The following is a 15,750-nucleotide window of genomic DNA, read 5'->3' on the forward strand; positions in this document are numbered from 1 at the left end:
GGAGGAGAGGAGGAGAGGAGGAGAGGAGGAGAGGAGGAGAGGACAGGAGAGGAGCGGAGAGGGGGAGAGGTGGAGAGGAGGAGAGGAGGAGAGGACAGGAGAGGAGAGGAGAGGGGGAGAGGTGGAGAGGACAGGAGAGGACAGGAGAGGAGCGGAGAGGGGGAGAGGTGGAGAGGAGGAGAGAGGAGAAGAGGAGCAGAGGAGGAGAGGTGGAGAGGTGGAGAGGAGGAGAGGACAGGAGAGGAGCGGAGAGGGGGAGAGGTGGAGAGGAGGAGAGGAGGAGAGGACAGGAGAGGAGAGGAGAGGGGGAGAGAGGAGAGGAGGAGAGGACAGGAGAGGAGCGGAGAGGAGGAGAGGAGGAGAGGAGGAGAGGACAGGAGAGGAGCGGAGAGGGGGAGAGGTGGAGAGGAGGAGAGGGCGAGGTGGGGGGTCGTGTCTGAATCCATCTGTAGTTATACGGTTGTTGACCAACCGAGAACACTCCTATTTTTCCAAACAACATCGGCAGTCAGTGAGCAGCAACCAACTGCACCTAGAAGTCTGTGAGCGGCACTCAGATCCGTGGGTCATGTGGTCCCCCGATGGTGGCGATGGAAAAAATGTGGCCCTCCCTGCCGAGAGAGTTGCCCATCCCATCCCTGGCCTGGGGGGACACTATCTGTCTCATCTTCCTCCTCTCTCCTCTTCCTCTTTGTGGGGGGTCGGGGGTGTCTAGATGGACTCGATCTGTCTCCGCATCTTCTCGGAGGCGAGGCGGTCGAGGGCCCTCTGGCGGATCTGCTGTAGATGGATTACATTTTACTCTCCTCTTCCTCCTCCTCCTCTCTCATCTTCCTCTTCGTGGGGGGGTCGTGGGTGTCTAGATGGACTCGATCTGTCTTCGTGGGGGTGTGGGGGGGTCTAGATGGACTCGATCTGCCTGCGCACCTTCTCGGAGGCGAGGCGGTCCAGGGCCCTCTGGCGGGCCACCACCACCAGGGCGAAGAGCACCGTCAGACCCAGCATGGAGCCCTCGAACTTCCAGAAGAGGTGCTCCTCCATCAGGCTAGAGCGACAGCTGCAGAGGGGGAGGAGAGAGGGGGGGGGGCGGCCACAGAGGGGTGGGGGAGAGAGAGATGGAGACAGAGAGGGAGAGAGAGGGAGAGAGAGGAGGGGGGAGGGGGAGAGAGAGAGAGGGGGGGGGGGTAGGTGGAGAGAGAGAGAGAGGGATAGAGGAAGAGAGAGGGGGGGAGGGAGGAGTAGAAAGAAAAGGAGAGGGGGAGAGAGATGGAGAGAGAGAGAGAGAGAGAGAGAGAGAGAGAGAGACAGGGAGGAGGGGGGGAGAGAGAGAGGGAGAGAGAGAGGGAGAGAGGGAGAGAGAGGGAGGGAGAGAGAGAGAGAGAGTAAAATGTAAACTCTCTTCTGGCGTTTTCAGAGTCAAAGCCAAATGTTTGTATTTAACAATCTTAGTGCTTAGTGCTAACAATCTCCTGCTTGCCTTAAACATGCTGTTGTCCAGCCTCTACTGAAGAAACCCAATCTGGATGCCAAATGTCTGAATAATTACAGGCCCATCTCTAAACTGCCCTTTATTTCTAAAGTGTTAGAGAAAGTAGTGTTGTCTCAGCTGTCCCCCTTCCTATCCCAACATACCATCCTGGAGCCCTTTCAATCAGGTTTCAGAGCGTTCCAGAAACTGCACTGCTAAAAATAACAAATGATCTGCTCCTCACACTTGATGCAGGTCAAAATGCTGTCCTGGTCCTTTTGGACCTCAGTGCAGCTTTCGACACTGTGGATCATACCATCCTCCTCAACCGCCTGGAAGAGTGGGTGGGCATTAAAGGGACAGCACTGCTCTGGTTCAAGTCCTATCTCCAGCACAGAACTTTCTCCGTCTCCGTTGGGCACTCCTCATCTGCCTCAGCTCCGGTCTCCTATGGTGTCCCTCAAGGCTCAATTTTAGGACCGATTCTTTTTTGCCTCTACATGCTCCCCCTTGGGGACATTATCCGCAAGCACTGTGTTTCTTTTCATTTTTACGCTGATGACACACAGTTATATATCCCATTGACATCGCAGCAGTCCACCCAATCTCTCCTAGACTGTATAGAGTCCATCAAGCATTGGATGTCTAATAATTTCCTTCAGCTTAATGACAGCAAGACAGAGGTAGTCATTTTTGCCCCCCCTAAATCTATACCTAAAATAGCTGATAGTCTATCTCACCTCTCCCCATTCGTTAAACCCTCTGCAAAAAGCCTGGGTGTCATCCTCGAACCTGACCTGTGTTTTAAAAAGCAGATAAATGCTGTCGTAAAGAACAGTTTCTACCAGCTGAGTGATTACCAGGCTCAAGCCCACGCTGTCCTTTAAAGATTTAGAAACAGTTATCCATGCTTTTATTACATCTCGGCTGGATTACTGCAACGCACTTTATTTTGGCCTCCCCCAAAACCAGCTTGCTCGCCTGCAACTGGTGCAAAACGCTGCTGCCCGGCTTTTAACAGGCACCAGGAGACGGGAACACATCTCCCCTGTCCTCTCCTCTCTGCACTGGCTCCCTGTTAGTTTTAGAATCGATTTTAAAATGCTCCTTCTTGTTTTTAAGTCACTCCATGGCCAGGCCCCTGTTTACATCTCGGACATGCTACGGCATTGCTCTGCATCCAGGCCCCTCAGATCTAAGGACAAAGGTCTCCTCCAGGTTGGCCGGTCCCGCCTGAAGCAAAAAGGGGATTGTGCATTTGAAATTGCAGCTCCACGCCTCTGGAACAGTTTACCTCCCGATATTAGATCTGCTCCCACGACGTCTGCTTTTAAATCTAGACTTAAAACCTATTTATATACATTGGCTTTTCATTCTTAAATTTTAGTTTCCTTAATTTTTGTTGTTTTTATTGCACCGAATGTATACTTTTAGCCCTGAACTCTATAGTTTTAACTTCCCCTTCATTTTTGTATCACTATGTACTCAAAGTTTTCTAGCTCCTTTTATGTGTCTTATATAGTCAATGCTGCCAGTGCTGCAACTGTACACTGTATGCAGATGTTTTATTTCCTCTATATTGAAATGCTATGTGCTACTATGTTTTACTTTTCTTTATTTATCTTGTCATTTTTTATTCTAACCAGCCTCTGTGCAGCACTTTGGTCAGTTTGTACTGTTTTAAATGTGCATTTGGAAATAAAACGTACTTACTTACTTACTTAGTTTTACAACGACACTTAGCCTACAGCTCTATGCACAGCTCAGAGAGGCGCCATTTGCAAAGATGAAAATGACCGATTTCAGCCTTGCTGAGACACCCTCAGATTATCACCAGTCCTTGGCCAAATTTCTCAGCAAGTGCAAGATACTGTGGTTCGTAGACCTAACCAGCTCTCTAGCTAACCATTAGATGACCAGGTGTTGGATTAGATGTGAAATTTGGCCAAGGATTGGTGATGATCTGAGGGTGTTTCAGCAAGGCTCATTTTCATCTTTGCAAACGGCACGTCTCTGATTCACCATACAAGGTTACCTTGGGCCAAAACATGATTGCTTCTATTCTGACAATGACCCTGAGTGCCGAGGATAGTTTTTGTAAAGTAGAACAATACTCCAGCTTCTCAGCTTGCCAATCAAGCTGTGGATGGAGGACCACCAGTTCAATACCCTGACATGGTCAGCCCAAACTCCAGGCCCGAACCCCCTTGAAAAACAGGCGTTTGTGATCATTTGCGTCATCCCTCACTCACCTCTTGTATTCTCCTTTGGTTATCCCTCACTCACCTCTTGTATTCTCCTTTGGTTATCCCTCACTCACCTCTTGTATTCTCCTTTGGTTATCCCTCACTCACCTCTTGTATCCCTCACTCACCTCTTGTATTCTCCTTTGGTTATCCCTCACTCACCTCTTGTATCCCTCACTCACCTCTTGTATTCTCCTTTGGTTATCCCTCACTCACCTCTTGTATTCTCCTTTGTTGGACTTTGTGCAATTGATCTGCTCCACAAATCCGGTCACGCTGCACACGGCCAACGTCTTCTGGAGGGAGGGAGCGGAACACACATTATATAGAGGTAGGAAAAACTCTCTCTCTCTCTCTCTCTCTCTCTCTCTCTCTCTCTCTCTCTCTCTCTCTCTCTCTCTCTCTCTCTCTCTCTCTCTCTCTCTCTCTCTCTCTCTCTCTCTCTCTCTCTCTCTCTCTCTCTCTCTCTCTCTCTCTCTCTCTCTCTCTCTCTCTCTCTCTCTCTCTCTGAATAGAAAATAGCTTAACAGAGTTAGCAAACAATTCTTTCTGTTTCTTTCACTCTCTCTTTCACACACAGGGTAGAGAATAAGATACAGAGTCAGGCAATAATCAGTTCTCTCTCTCTCTCTCTCTCTCTCTCTCTCTCTCTCTTTCTAGAAAATAGCTTATACAGAGTTAGCAAACAATTCAGTACTCTTTCTGCTTCTTTCGCTCTCTCTCTCACACACACACACACACACACACACACACACACACACACACACACACACACACACACACACACACACACACACACACACACACACACACACACACACACACACACACACACACACACACACACACACACACCTTTACAGAGGAAACTCTCTCTCTCATATCTATAGAATAGAACACATATTGGAAAATAACCAGTGCTATCTCCTCCCCCCCTCTCTCAGCACGGAGCATTCAATGTACACAAGTGACATAATATGATAACAGACCGCTTTTACACTGAACTTTGAACAGGCGATACCGTTTCTGACAGACAGCTGTAGATGACATGTATGAAGGGACGTGTCTGTGAGGGGAAGTATGCTCTTGACATCCAAAATACTGATGAAGGCAGGGAAACTAATAAAAGCACAGCACATTTCTTGAAGCCACAGTTGCTAACTACATTAGCAATGCAATTTCCCATTGACAATCATCCAAGTTGCTAACTGGCTAACAACTACGCTTTTGAGAAATGCACCCCAGAGTTGCAATTTAAATCTCTTTTTTACTTTTACTTTTGACACCATTGGTAATAGAAGCCCAGAGTTGCAATGTAAATGTCTCACCGCCTCAAAGTCTAGGCAGAGTCTACACTCAGTGGCCACCACGAACTCCTCCATTTGCCAACAGGGAAGAGTGACAACCGGCTTATTCACTGCAAAACAACAAGTAAACATGTAAACAAGTAAACATGAAGAGTGACAACCGGCTTATTCACTGCAAAACAACATCAAGTAAACATGTAAACAAGTAAACATGAAGAGTGACAACCGGCTTATTCACTGCAAAACAACATCAAGTAAACATGTAAACAAGTAAACATGTAAACAAGTAAACATGAAGAGTGACAACAGGCTTATTGACTGCAAAACACAACAAGTCAACATGGTAGGGCAGTGCAATATATCAACTTTATATCATGATACCAATATTGCTGTCAAACAATATAAAATGTCATAATATCGAGTTGAAACAATATTTTTGTCATTTGTCTACAATGTTAACATGTTCAGCCTTGAGTCCGACCACATCCAGTTGAATATACGATGTGATTCCATCACGATGCATTGCGAGTCATTTCGCATTTCGATATTTACTTCACTTCTTATCTTATCTGCCTAATCTCTTTTTTAAGTTTTAAAATAATGATGATGATGATGACTTGAAGCTTGGAAGCACTGTCACATCATATCATGTGGTTGTTTGGAAGCACTGTCACATCATATCATGTGGTTGTTTGGAAGCACTGTCACATCATATCATGTGGTTGTTTGGAAGCACTGTCACATCATATCATGTGGTTGTTTGGAAGCACTGTCACATCATATCATGTGGTTGTTTTCTGGACTGAAGGGTAACAGACCATAGCCTGATTATCATCGACTTTCAAATCTCTTTGAGACTTGGTCTGACCAAGAGCATAACAATTAACATTTCCCAAACAGCATTTCCCAAATGGCCTCCCTTGGTTTGCTAATGATTGTTTGCTTCCCAACAAAGTGGGAAGAGTTCCCGTATTTGCGGGAACTCAGAAAGTACTTGCATTGACTCTTGACCTGACTAGTAGCAACGCTGAAGCTGTTGCGTCACTAGGAGGGCACGGCCTGGCTAAACAGACCATACTGCGCCCTTGTATCGTAATACAGTATCGTGACTCGCGCATCACGATTTGATACCATATCGATGGTCACTGCTCTAGGTGAATAAGGGGGAGGGCGAACGAATCCCCCCCCCAGTGGCAAAATCGGAAACTCCAAGAGTCTCACCTGTTGGCTTCTCATCCGCATTGGAAAAGATGGAGGCCCCGAAGACCCTACAAAACAAAACAACATTACCACACATTAAACCCAAACACCCTACAAAACAAAATATCATTACCACACATTAAACCCAAACACCCTACAAAACAAAACAACATTACCACACATTAAACCAGAACACCCTACAAAACAAAACAACATTAGAACACATTAAACCCTAACACCCTACAACACAAAACATTACCATACACTGAATTCATAGGGTATTCCAAGATGGGGTGTCATTCCAAGGAAAAAACAAGGGAAATATATAGAGCACATTGTGTGTGATCATATCAAATGTTTTGCATGGTGACAATGAATTCATAAATACAGCACATTTTAGACTGATTATGTCCTCGTTTGAAAGTCGCTTTGGTAATAAAGTGTCTGCCAAATGCAATGCAATGCAATGCAATGCAATGCAATGCGATGCAATGTAATGTAATGTAATGTAATGTAATGTAATGTAATGTAATGTAATGTAATGTAATGTAATGTAATGCAATGCAATGCAATGCAATGCAATGCAATGCAATGCAATGTAATGTAATGTAATGTAATGTAATGTAATGTAATGCAATGCAATGCAATGTAATGTAATGTAATAATGTGCCGGACCTGAGGGAGACGAGCCCCCAGAAGAGCGCGTGCAGCACCAGTATCCGGGGGCGACAGCAGCTGGTGGGGATCCGACAGTCGCTCTCCATCATCCCGCAGCAGAGAGTCATGCCCAACGCCACCACCTCACCTCACCTCACGTCACCTCACGTCACGTCACGGGACCAGCAGGGGTTAAGGGGTCAAGGCCACATGACTATGGCTCTGATGCGACACTGTCAAGGCAACCAAATCCACCTGGAGGCAGTAAAACGGTTTGTTATAAGAGTGTCACGACCTGGGACCACCAGGGGTTAAGGGGTTAAGGCCACATGATGACTAGTTCTATGGCTTTGATGCGACACTGACATCAAACCAATTACACCTGAAGGCACAGTGACAAAACAGAGACATTTACAATCCAGAGATAGAAGAGCAGAGCAGAGCAGAGCAGAGCAGAGGAGGGTAGAGCAGAGTAGAGCAGAGTAGAGCAGAGTAGAGTAGAGTAGAGTAGAGTAGAGTAGAGTAGAGTAGAGCAGAGTACAGTAGAGTAGAGTAGAGTAGAGCAGAGTAGAGTAGAGTACAGTAGAGTACAGTAGAGCAGAGCAGAGCAGAGTAGAGTACAGTACAGTAGAGTACAGTAGAGTAGAGTAGAGTAGAGCAGAGCAGAAGAGTAGAGTAGAGTAGAGTAGAGTAGTAGAGTAGAGCAGAGCAGAGCAGAGCAGAGCAGAGTAGAGTAGAGTACAGTCAGAGATTCTTTAAGTATAGAGATATGCCAACATAATAGGTTTCTATGGGCACCTAACGTGACCAGGTTCCGGTCTGCCTAAAGGGGCGTGTCATAATGCTCCTAGCATTGAATAGAACAGTCCTTAGGTCTGCCTAAAGGGGGATTTCCCCCCCAATAATAGAACCCGGAAACAATGGGCCAATGGAACCTCTCTCTCTCTACTCTCTCTGGTAATAGCTACAGTAGAGTAGAGTAGAGTAGAGTAGAGTAGAGTAGAGTAGAGTAGAGTAGAGTAGAGTAGAGCAGAGCAGAGCAGAGCAGAAGAGTAGAGTAGAATAACTTTATTGATCCCCAGGGGAAAATTAAGGTGTCAAGTAAGTTAGCTTACATAAAGACACATAATGGACATGGACATTTCAAGACACGTTTAACACAGTTAATAGCCAGAGAGGGAAACAAATAAAGACTACAGAAAAATGAAAAGGCAACTGTGCAGAAGAGATATAGAGGCAGAAGTCCATCATTTACCACAAGGCTTATCTTTCAGTTCTATCATTTTTTTTTAAAAAAAACTTTGAATGTCAAATGATCGTCCAATATCAAACTAACTTTACCACAGTAGTGGTAAAACGCATTGAGGTTTCAACTTGTTGTGGCTGAACCGCCGGAAAAGGTGATGGCTCATGTGAGGTAGGCTACACAACCCGACGGACGAAGAGACACACAACTGAATATCGACCACATAACAAGATTGGGTCTGTAATCTCTTTAGATGAAATCTTCAGAGTCAACAATCAGAGACATTCACATCCTCTTCTATGTAGTCAGCCTGCCATCAGCAGCTAAGGTGCTTAAATAAACTTTTGATGGCATTTTTTGTTAAAAGTTGGCAACCATGCCAGAAGTTATCAGCATGGGCTAAGGTTTCAGAATCACCTGGTTGCCAACACGGAACTTGACCTTTAAGGTCAAATATGAAGGTCAAGAGGTCAACCACGGTCAAATAACGGTGTTATTTAGTTAAAAATTGTTACAAAGTTGTTAAAAGTGGGCAACCATGCCAGAAGCCATCAGCACGGACTAAGGATTCAGAATCAACTTGTTGCCAACACTGAACTTGACCTTTAGGGTCAAATTTGAAGGCCAAATGGTCAAAAACAGGGTATTTTCTTGCTAGTCTTTGTTGGGAACTGTATAATCATGGAATTCTTTTTCAAAAGTTGGCAACCATGCCAGAAGTTATCAGCATGGGCTAAGGTTTCAGAATCACCTGGTTGCCAACATGGAACTTGACCTTTAGGGTCAAATCTGAAGGTCAAAAGGTCAAACACGGTTAAATAACAGTACCAATTTGTTAATTAGTTAAAACATTTTTTTAAAAAGATGTTAAAAGTGGGCAACCATGCCAGAAGTCATCAGCATGGACTAAGGATTCAGAATCAACTTGTTGCCAACATGGAATTTGAGCTTTAGGGTCAAATTTGAAGGTCAAAAGGTCAAAAAAATGTATTTTCTGGTTAGTCTATTTTGGGAACTGTATAGTGATGGAATTCTTTTTCAAATGTAAGCAACCATGCTAGATGGTATCAGCATGGACTAAGGTTTCAGAATCACCTGGTTGCCAACATGGAACTTGACCTTTAAGGTCAAATTTGAATGTCAAAAACAATGCATTTTCTGGTTTGCCTTTTTTGGAGGGGGCTTCATATTCATGGAATTCTTTTTCAAAAGTTGACAATCATGCTAGAAGAATATCAGCATGGACTAAGGTTTCATGGTCCATGGTCAAAAAAAGGTCAAACACTATGTATTTTAAGGTTTGACTTTTTGTGGGACTGTGTTTGTGGAAATCTTTTTCAAAAGTTAGTAACCATGCTAGAAGTTATCAGCATGAACTAAGGTTTCAGAATCACCTGGTTGCCAAGAGGGAATTGACCTTTAAGGTCAAATATGAAGGTCAAAAACAATGTACAATGTCTTTTTTGGTGATCTTTATATCCATGGAATTATTGTTTTCAAAAGTTGGCAACCATGCTAGAACACCTGGTTACCAAATGGAACTTGACCTCTAAGGTCAAATTAGAAGGTCAAAAGGTCAACCGAGATCAATAAAAAAACTGTTTTTTGGTGATGTGCTTTCAGGAAATAGTTGTTTGCATGGTACTGTATATTGAATAATTAGTAGGCCTATAATTTAATGTTTGATTTGGCTTATCATGGTGGGGCTCTGGCCTGTCATCCTTGGACATTCATCATCGCTCATTAGCATGAAATTAACTTAAACGTGTATTTTTAAAATTTTCATTCTGGTCATCTCAATTACTTTATTCTTCTTTGTGAAGCACATTAAGCTGCTGGTATGAAATGGGATATGCCTTGGCTCACCAGTGAATTTGCTTCTTTCCATAGAAAAAATAATGACTTCAGTTATTTCTGATGTGTTTCAAATGGTTATAGCAATGAAGGATACTTGCTGATTTGCTATGTCATATCATGGTTAGGAAATAACCTACAGTAAGAGTAGAGCAAGTATTGCACTCTTGATGTTCTCATGACTACTGTAGAATGTTCTGTTGCAATTTCCCAGGCTTGAGTTTTTTTGTGTCACCTGTACAAAGCACCATGCTTATCTTTGGGTATTGATTGACTATTTTCAGAAGACAAAAAGGAAATTGATATGTTTTACCACCAAGAGATGCATATGGATTGCATCTTGCACAAGCAAATCAGCAGGCAATATGTATGGCTGCAGTCTGACAAAGTATATATATAACAAAGACACTGAGGAGACAGGTGGTTGGAAAAGTTGTAGACCAACACTTGATGGCTGTGTGGTAAAGGAAATCTCCAGTTCCACATAGTAGCTTAGGACGATAAGATGTGGTTGTAGAACCAAGTGGGCAATACATGCCTGCAGTTACCTGAGGAATGGACAGCCCTGTATACCTGCATGTGATTAAAATGTAGAATGTTTAAACGCTGTAGGGATAGAACATGATCTGGATGACACAACCTTTTTGTAATAACAGCAACAATAGCTCCTTTAAAATACATCAATATCCAGTATGTACTGACATCACATTTGAATTTTAATTATTGTTTTAATTATTATTGAAGTAAAGAAACAATATGATCAATTACATTCTTGTTATTGACAATTTGCAATAATCACTTTCACTCATACCCTAATAATAAAGACTATAAAACTTCTAAATATACAGTCCCCTAAAGTATTGGAACAGAAAGGCAAATTTCCTTGTTTTTGTTGTTCACTGAAGAGTTGGTTTTAAAGGGGTTCTAAGTAGAATTAAAAGGTCAATTCATTACTGTCCAGAGTCATCTGATACAGGTGAAGTGTGACTCTAGCGACCACTTCCACTGTCCACTGTCAGAAAACCCCAAATGCAACTTTTGACAGTGCTGTCTGCTTCGGGAGAAACCTCATCAAAAAAGTGTTTTATTTTCTTTACGATTATTTGTTCCAATACTTTCACTCACCTAAAATGATTTAAATAATATGAAATATCAACTCCAGGTACTAATTATTCAATACATCATGCAAACAACTTGTATTTTATGACAGCACATCACAAAAAAAACTAAACATTTTTTTTTGTTTACCCCGGTTGACCTTTTGACCTTCAAATTTGACCTTAAAGGTCAGGTTCCATGCTGGCAACCATGGACCATGAAACCTTAGTCCATGCTGATATTCTTCTAGCATGATTGTCAACTTTTGAAAAAGAATTCCATGAATATGAAGCCCCCTCCAAAAAAGGCAAACCAGAAATAAAAGCATTGTTTTTGACATTCAAATTTGACCTTAAAGGTCAAGTTCCATGTTGGCAACCAGGTGATTCTGAAACCTTAGTCCATGCTGATACCATCTAGCATGGTTGCTTACATTTGAAAAAGAATTCCATCACTATACAGTTCCCAAAATAGACTAACCAGAAAATACATTTTTTTGACCTATTGACCTTTAAATTTGACCCTAAAGGTCAAGTTCCGTTTTGGCAACAATTTCATTCTGAATCCTTAGTCCATGTTGATGACTTCTGGCATGGTTGCCCACTTTTAACATCTTTTTAACACTTGTTAACTAAATAACACTGTTATTTGACTGTGGTTGACCTTTTGACCTTCATATTTGACCTTAAAGGTCAAGTTCCGTGTTGGCAACCAGGTGATTCTGAAACCTTAGCCCATACTGATAACTTCTGGCATGGTTGCCAACTTTTAACAGAAAATGCCATCAAACATATATTTTGGGGGCTTGGCAGGCTGACTAATGTCCAGGCAGAAGGGGAAACGCATTGACATACCGCTGGAGAAACTCATTGTTGTGAAGTGACGTCTGTCTGACTCACCCGCTGATAGAGGATACTTGACTAAGTTACATCAGGCTAGGTAGATAACTAACTAACTGTATCAACCAAGCTGAATACAGTTATCAAACGACGAGAGCCAGTGTTACGAAAGACTTAATATTTTACTCATTTACAGAGCAATGTCACGTTCAATCATGTAACATACCTTTTATTATTGATATGGTTAACGGTAATGGCATGAACAAAACATCACCCGTTCGTTGTAGTTTTTATGATTAGCATTATTCCCCAGCTGGTTGCTTATCATGACACGAAATGCCCAACAGTAGGCATACGCTTTAATTAATGCGTAAAATAACGATGGGTTTAGTTACACCTTTGTAAATAGAAAACGAAATATAAAACGCTACATCAGCCTTTTATCCGTATTAGCCTGCGTGAACTAACCCAGATGAGAAAGTTGACTTTGTCGAGACTGCTATCATAGCAAACCAACCAACCTGCATTCGCCGGGGTAAATGACATCAATTTTCTATCCAACTCCCGCTGAAATAGATTGTCAGCACAAAATTGGAGCCACCACACGTTAATTACTACAGGTAATTTACTGAAAACATTTAGCATCAACGCAACTAAACATACGCCGAGGTGCCATCTTGGATTGTGTACTGTCTGTGACGCGCAAGTAGTGGCGTGGAGAAAAAACCTTGCACCCACCTAAAAACCAAACAGTGCCCCCTGGAGGTCTCCATGGTTTGTTACATTAATGTAGTGCTAGAACTAGGCCGTATCACAGACGCTGGTCTGTAAATTCTCTTGTATTGGCTTCATGTTAGTTTACGTCCTATCAATATAGGATGGTGGAAAAACAGCCAGATTTAGTGTTTTTTTGGTAGCAGAATTGGGCATTTATTTAAGCTAACTCAAGAATGAATCGGCTGCCAAAATAAAGGTCATGCACATTGCACACATATACCGTTCTAGACAGGGGACAGGGTGGGCCAGGGCAACCCAGGGTGGGCTAGGATGGGCCAAGGCCCCTGCAGATTTCCTCCTGGCCCCTATGCTGAACAGCCAATGCCTGTGACAAGATATACATTTTTGTAGGCCTCTTTTGCCAATTTATGTGCCTCCCTGAAAAAAATAATGCCCCCACCTCGGCGAGTCGGCCCCCAGTAATTTCGGCCTAGAACCAGCCCTGCATGCACATACGTCATCACTCATCTGAAACCTTTATTGACAAAGAAAATAATAAGTTAGTAATGTGAGTGACTTTTTGCATTTGAATGCATTAGGAAAGCTGAGAGCTGATCGCATCCACGCCAGGAAGTAAAGCCGACAGGGAAAGCTGCAGTCACATAAACAGTCTGTGAGAGAGAGGGCTTCATGGAAGACATCTTTTATTTATTCAGTGTGCATTTTTATTGCTTTACAATTGTACAATGTCCATACACTGCATAAGAAGTGGAGAGAGAGGGAGGAGGGGGGAGATGGGGTTGGAATGTTGTTAGGAGGGGAACAGGGTTGAGATTACTATAGTTCTAGTCTCCATGGAAACAAGAGGTCTGGATCATTAAAGGAACAGAGAGGAAGAGGATCAGGAGACAGACATGCAACAAAAAGGACCATGCACACTGCATTCAAGTATAAAAAACAGCGTCTCGTCCAGTGTGTGTGTGTGTGTGTGTGTGTGTGTGTGTGTGTGTGTGTGTGTGTGTGTGTGTGTGTGTGTGTGTGTGTGTGTGTGTTTGTTTTGTTTGTTTTGTTTGTCTCTATTCTAGTACATCCAACATTTGGCTTTTATTTTGTCAAAGTTTCCTCGTCATATAAAAAGGAAGACGTTTTTGTTGTGTGTGTGTGTGTGTGTGTGTGTGTGTGTGTGTGTGTGTGTGTGTGTGTGTGTGTGTGTGTGTGTGTGTGTGTGTGTGTGTGTGTGTGTGTGTGTGTGTGTGTGTGTGTGTGTGTTAAAGTTTCCTCGTCAATATAAAAAGGAAGACATTTTTGGGTCAGTGTGTGAGTGTGTGTGTGTGTGTGTGCAGTGTTTGTGTGTGTGTGTGTGTTAAAGTTTCCTCGTCAATATAAAAAGGAAGACGTTTTGTTGTTGTGCGTAAAAACAACAAGGCATTTCAATGCAACATGCTCAACGCGGCCTGTTAGTCACATGCTCTCTGCTGTGTGCTACAGCCATGCCCGCCGACAGGGGGGGGACAAAGGGGTATGTTGTCCCGGGCCCAGTGAGATAGGGGGCCCAGAATTGAGCCCCCCTTACATTGTATGTATTGGGTAGGGGGCCCTTTCAGATGACTTTGTCCCAGGCCCAGCAACAGCTGGTTACAGCATGCCCCCATGTTCACAGCTGGCCCTGTGCTGCATCCTCCCTGCTACGCGTTAAAGGAAGTCTTCTACTCTCCAAGGGCACAGGATGCTTAAAGGAAGTTCTACTCTCCAAGGGCACAGGATGCTTAAAGGAAGTCTTCTACTCTCCCTGGGCACAGGATGCTTAAAGGAAGTCTTCTACTCTCCCTGGGCCCAGGATGCATAGTTGCAATACCTACTCTGCCCACCATCCTACACAGTGCACCTTTCAAGGAGTCCCTCTACTCTCCCTGGGCCCAGGATGTTTTTAAAGGTGCACTTTGTAATATTTTTAGTTTCAGTGAGCAGCATAGTTGCAATACCTCCTCAGTCCACCATCCTACACAGTACACAGTGCACCTTTAAAGTTCCCCTACTCTCCCTGGGCCCAGGATGCTTAAAGGAGTTTGTCTACTCTCCCAGGATGCTTAAAGGAGTTCCCCTACTCTCCCAGGATGCTTAAAGGAGTTCCCCTACTCTCCCAGGATGCTTAAAGGAGTTCCCCTACTCTCCCCAGGATGCTTAAAGGAGTTCCCCTACTCTCCCAGGATGCTTAAAGGAGTTCCTCTACTCTCCCTGGACCCAGGATGCTTAAAGGAGTTCCCCTACTCTCCCAGGATGCTTAAAGGAGTTCCCCTACTCTCCCTGGGCACAGGATGCTTAAAGGAGTTCCCCTACTCTCCCTGGGCACAGGATGCATAGTTGCAATACCTACTCTGCCCACCATCCTACACAGTGCACCTTTCAAGGAGTCCCTCTACTCTCCATGGGCCCAGGATGCTTAAAGGAGTTTCTCTACTCTACTCTAGTTCCGCATGGCAGCAGCGGGTTAAAGGGAGTGTGGAGACTTTAGGCTACATCTCCAAGCGCTTTTTTGTTTTTGTTTTTTTGTTAAAGGGCAACTTCTCTTCAGGGTGCTAGAGGTCAAAGGTCAGAGGTCAGAGTAGAATAATAAAAACGACAGACAGCTGAGTGGAGCCAGAAGATTTTGGCCAACGCTGCCTGATCAGGACAGTAAAGTTGTCCTGGTAACACTTTATTTTAATGGTTCACTATTACAGTGGATCTATCACATTTGGTACAGTGTAATAACCAGTGTAACAGTATTTAATACCATGTAATACCAGTGTAACACCATGAACCAACCCTAATCCTAACCCTAGATGTAGGTACAAAATTGTTACATGGTGTTACACTGGTATTACATGGTATTATATATTGTTACACTGGTTATTACACTGTACTTAATGTGGTAGATCCACTGTAATAGTGAACCATTAAAATAAAGTGTTGCCGTTTTCCTTTACATATGTACGTACATCAATTTCTTTTTTACAAGTCATTTGAATATATCGACTCATGTCCTACATGCGTTGACTTCATTCTACTTGTGCTACAAGTGGTAATCAATAGGGGTGGATTCACCCCAAAGGCACAAATTCATTAAAAAAAAAAAATC

General features: G+C 43.5%; 1 protein-coding gene across 2 annotated transcripts; it reads right to left on the reverse strand.

Moving 5' to 3' along the window:
• Window positions 1–365: 365 nt before the first annotated feature.
• On the reverse strand, window positions 366–12,503 carry jtb (jumping translocation breakpoint). Of its 2 annotated transcripts, XM_063186092.1 has the most exons (6): window positions 12,437–12,503; window positions 6,897–7,133; window positions 6,243–6,289; window positions 5,043–5,131; window positions 3,931–4,010; window positions 366–1,057 (listed from the first exon to the last, which is right to left on the reverse strand). In XM_063186092.1, the coding sequence occupies exons 2-6, from the start codon at window positions 7,004–7,006 to the stop codon at window positions 901–903; spliced, it is 483 nt and encodes a 160-aa protein (XP_063042162.1). In that variant the 5' UTR covers window positions 7,007–7,133; window positions 12,437–12,503; the 3' UTR covers window positions 366–900. The 2 variants fall into 2 exon arrangements, with proteins under 2 accessions (XP_063042162.1, XP_063042161.1); XM_063186091.1 differs by lacking the exons at window positions 6,897–7,133; window positions 12,437–12,503 and having other exon boundaries at window positions 3,931–4,007; window positions 6,243–6,434.
• Window positions 12,504–15,750: the final 3,247 nt, after the last annotated feature.

Source organism: Engraulis encrasicolus, chromosome 20 (assembly GCF_034702125.1).
Source record: "Engraulis encrasicolus isolate BLACKSEA-1 chromosome 20, IST_EnEncr_1.0, whole genome shotgun sequence".
Lineage (NCBI taxonomy): Eukaryota > Metazoa > Chordata > Actinopteri > Clupeiformes > Engraulidae > Engraulis > Engraulis encrasicolus.

Excerpts from the sequence above, each read along its gene's own strand:
- jtb (XM_063186092.1), bottom strand. The coding sequence starts at position 7,006 with ATGACTCTCTGCTGCGGGATGATGGAGAGCGACTGTCGGATCCCCACC. Across the intron at positions 5,132-6,242 it reads TGCGGATGAGAAGCCAACAG|TGAATAAGCCGGTTGTCACT; the intron begins GTGAGACTCTTG and ends GTTGTTTTGCAG. Across the intron at positions 4,011-5,042 it reads TCTGCCTAGACTTTGAGGCG|AAGACGTTGGCCGTGTGCAG; the intron begins GTGAGACATTTA and ends CCCTCCCTCCAG.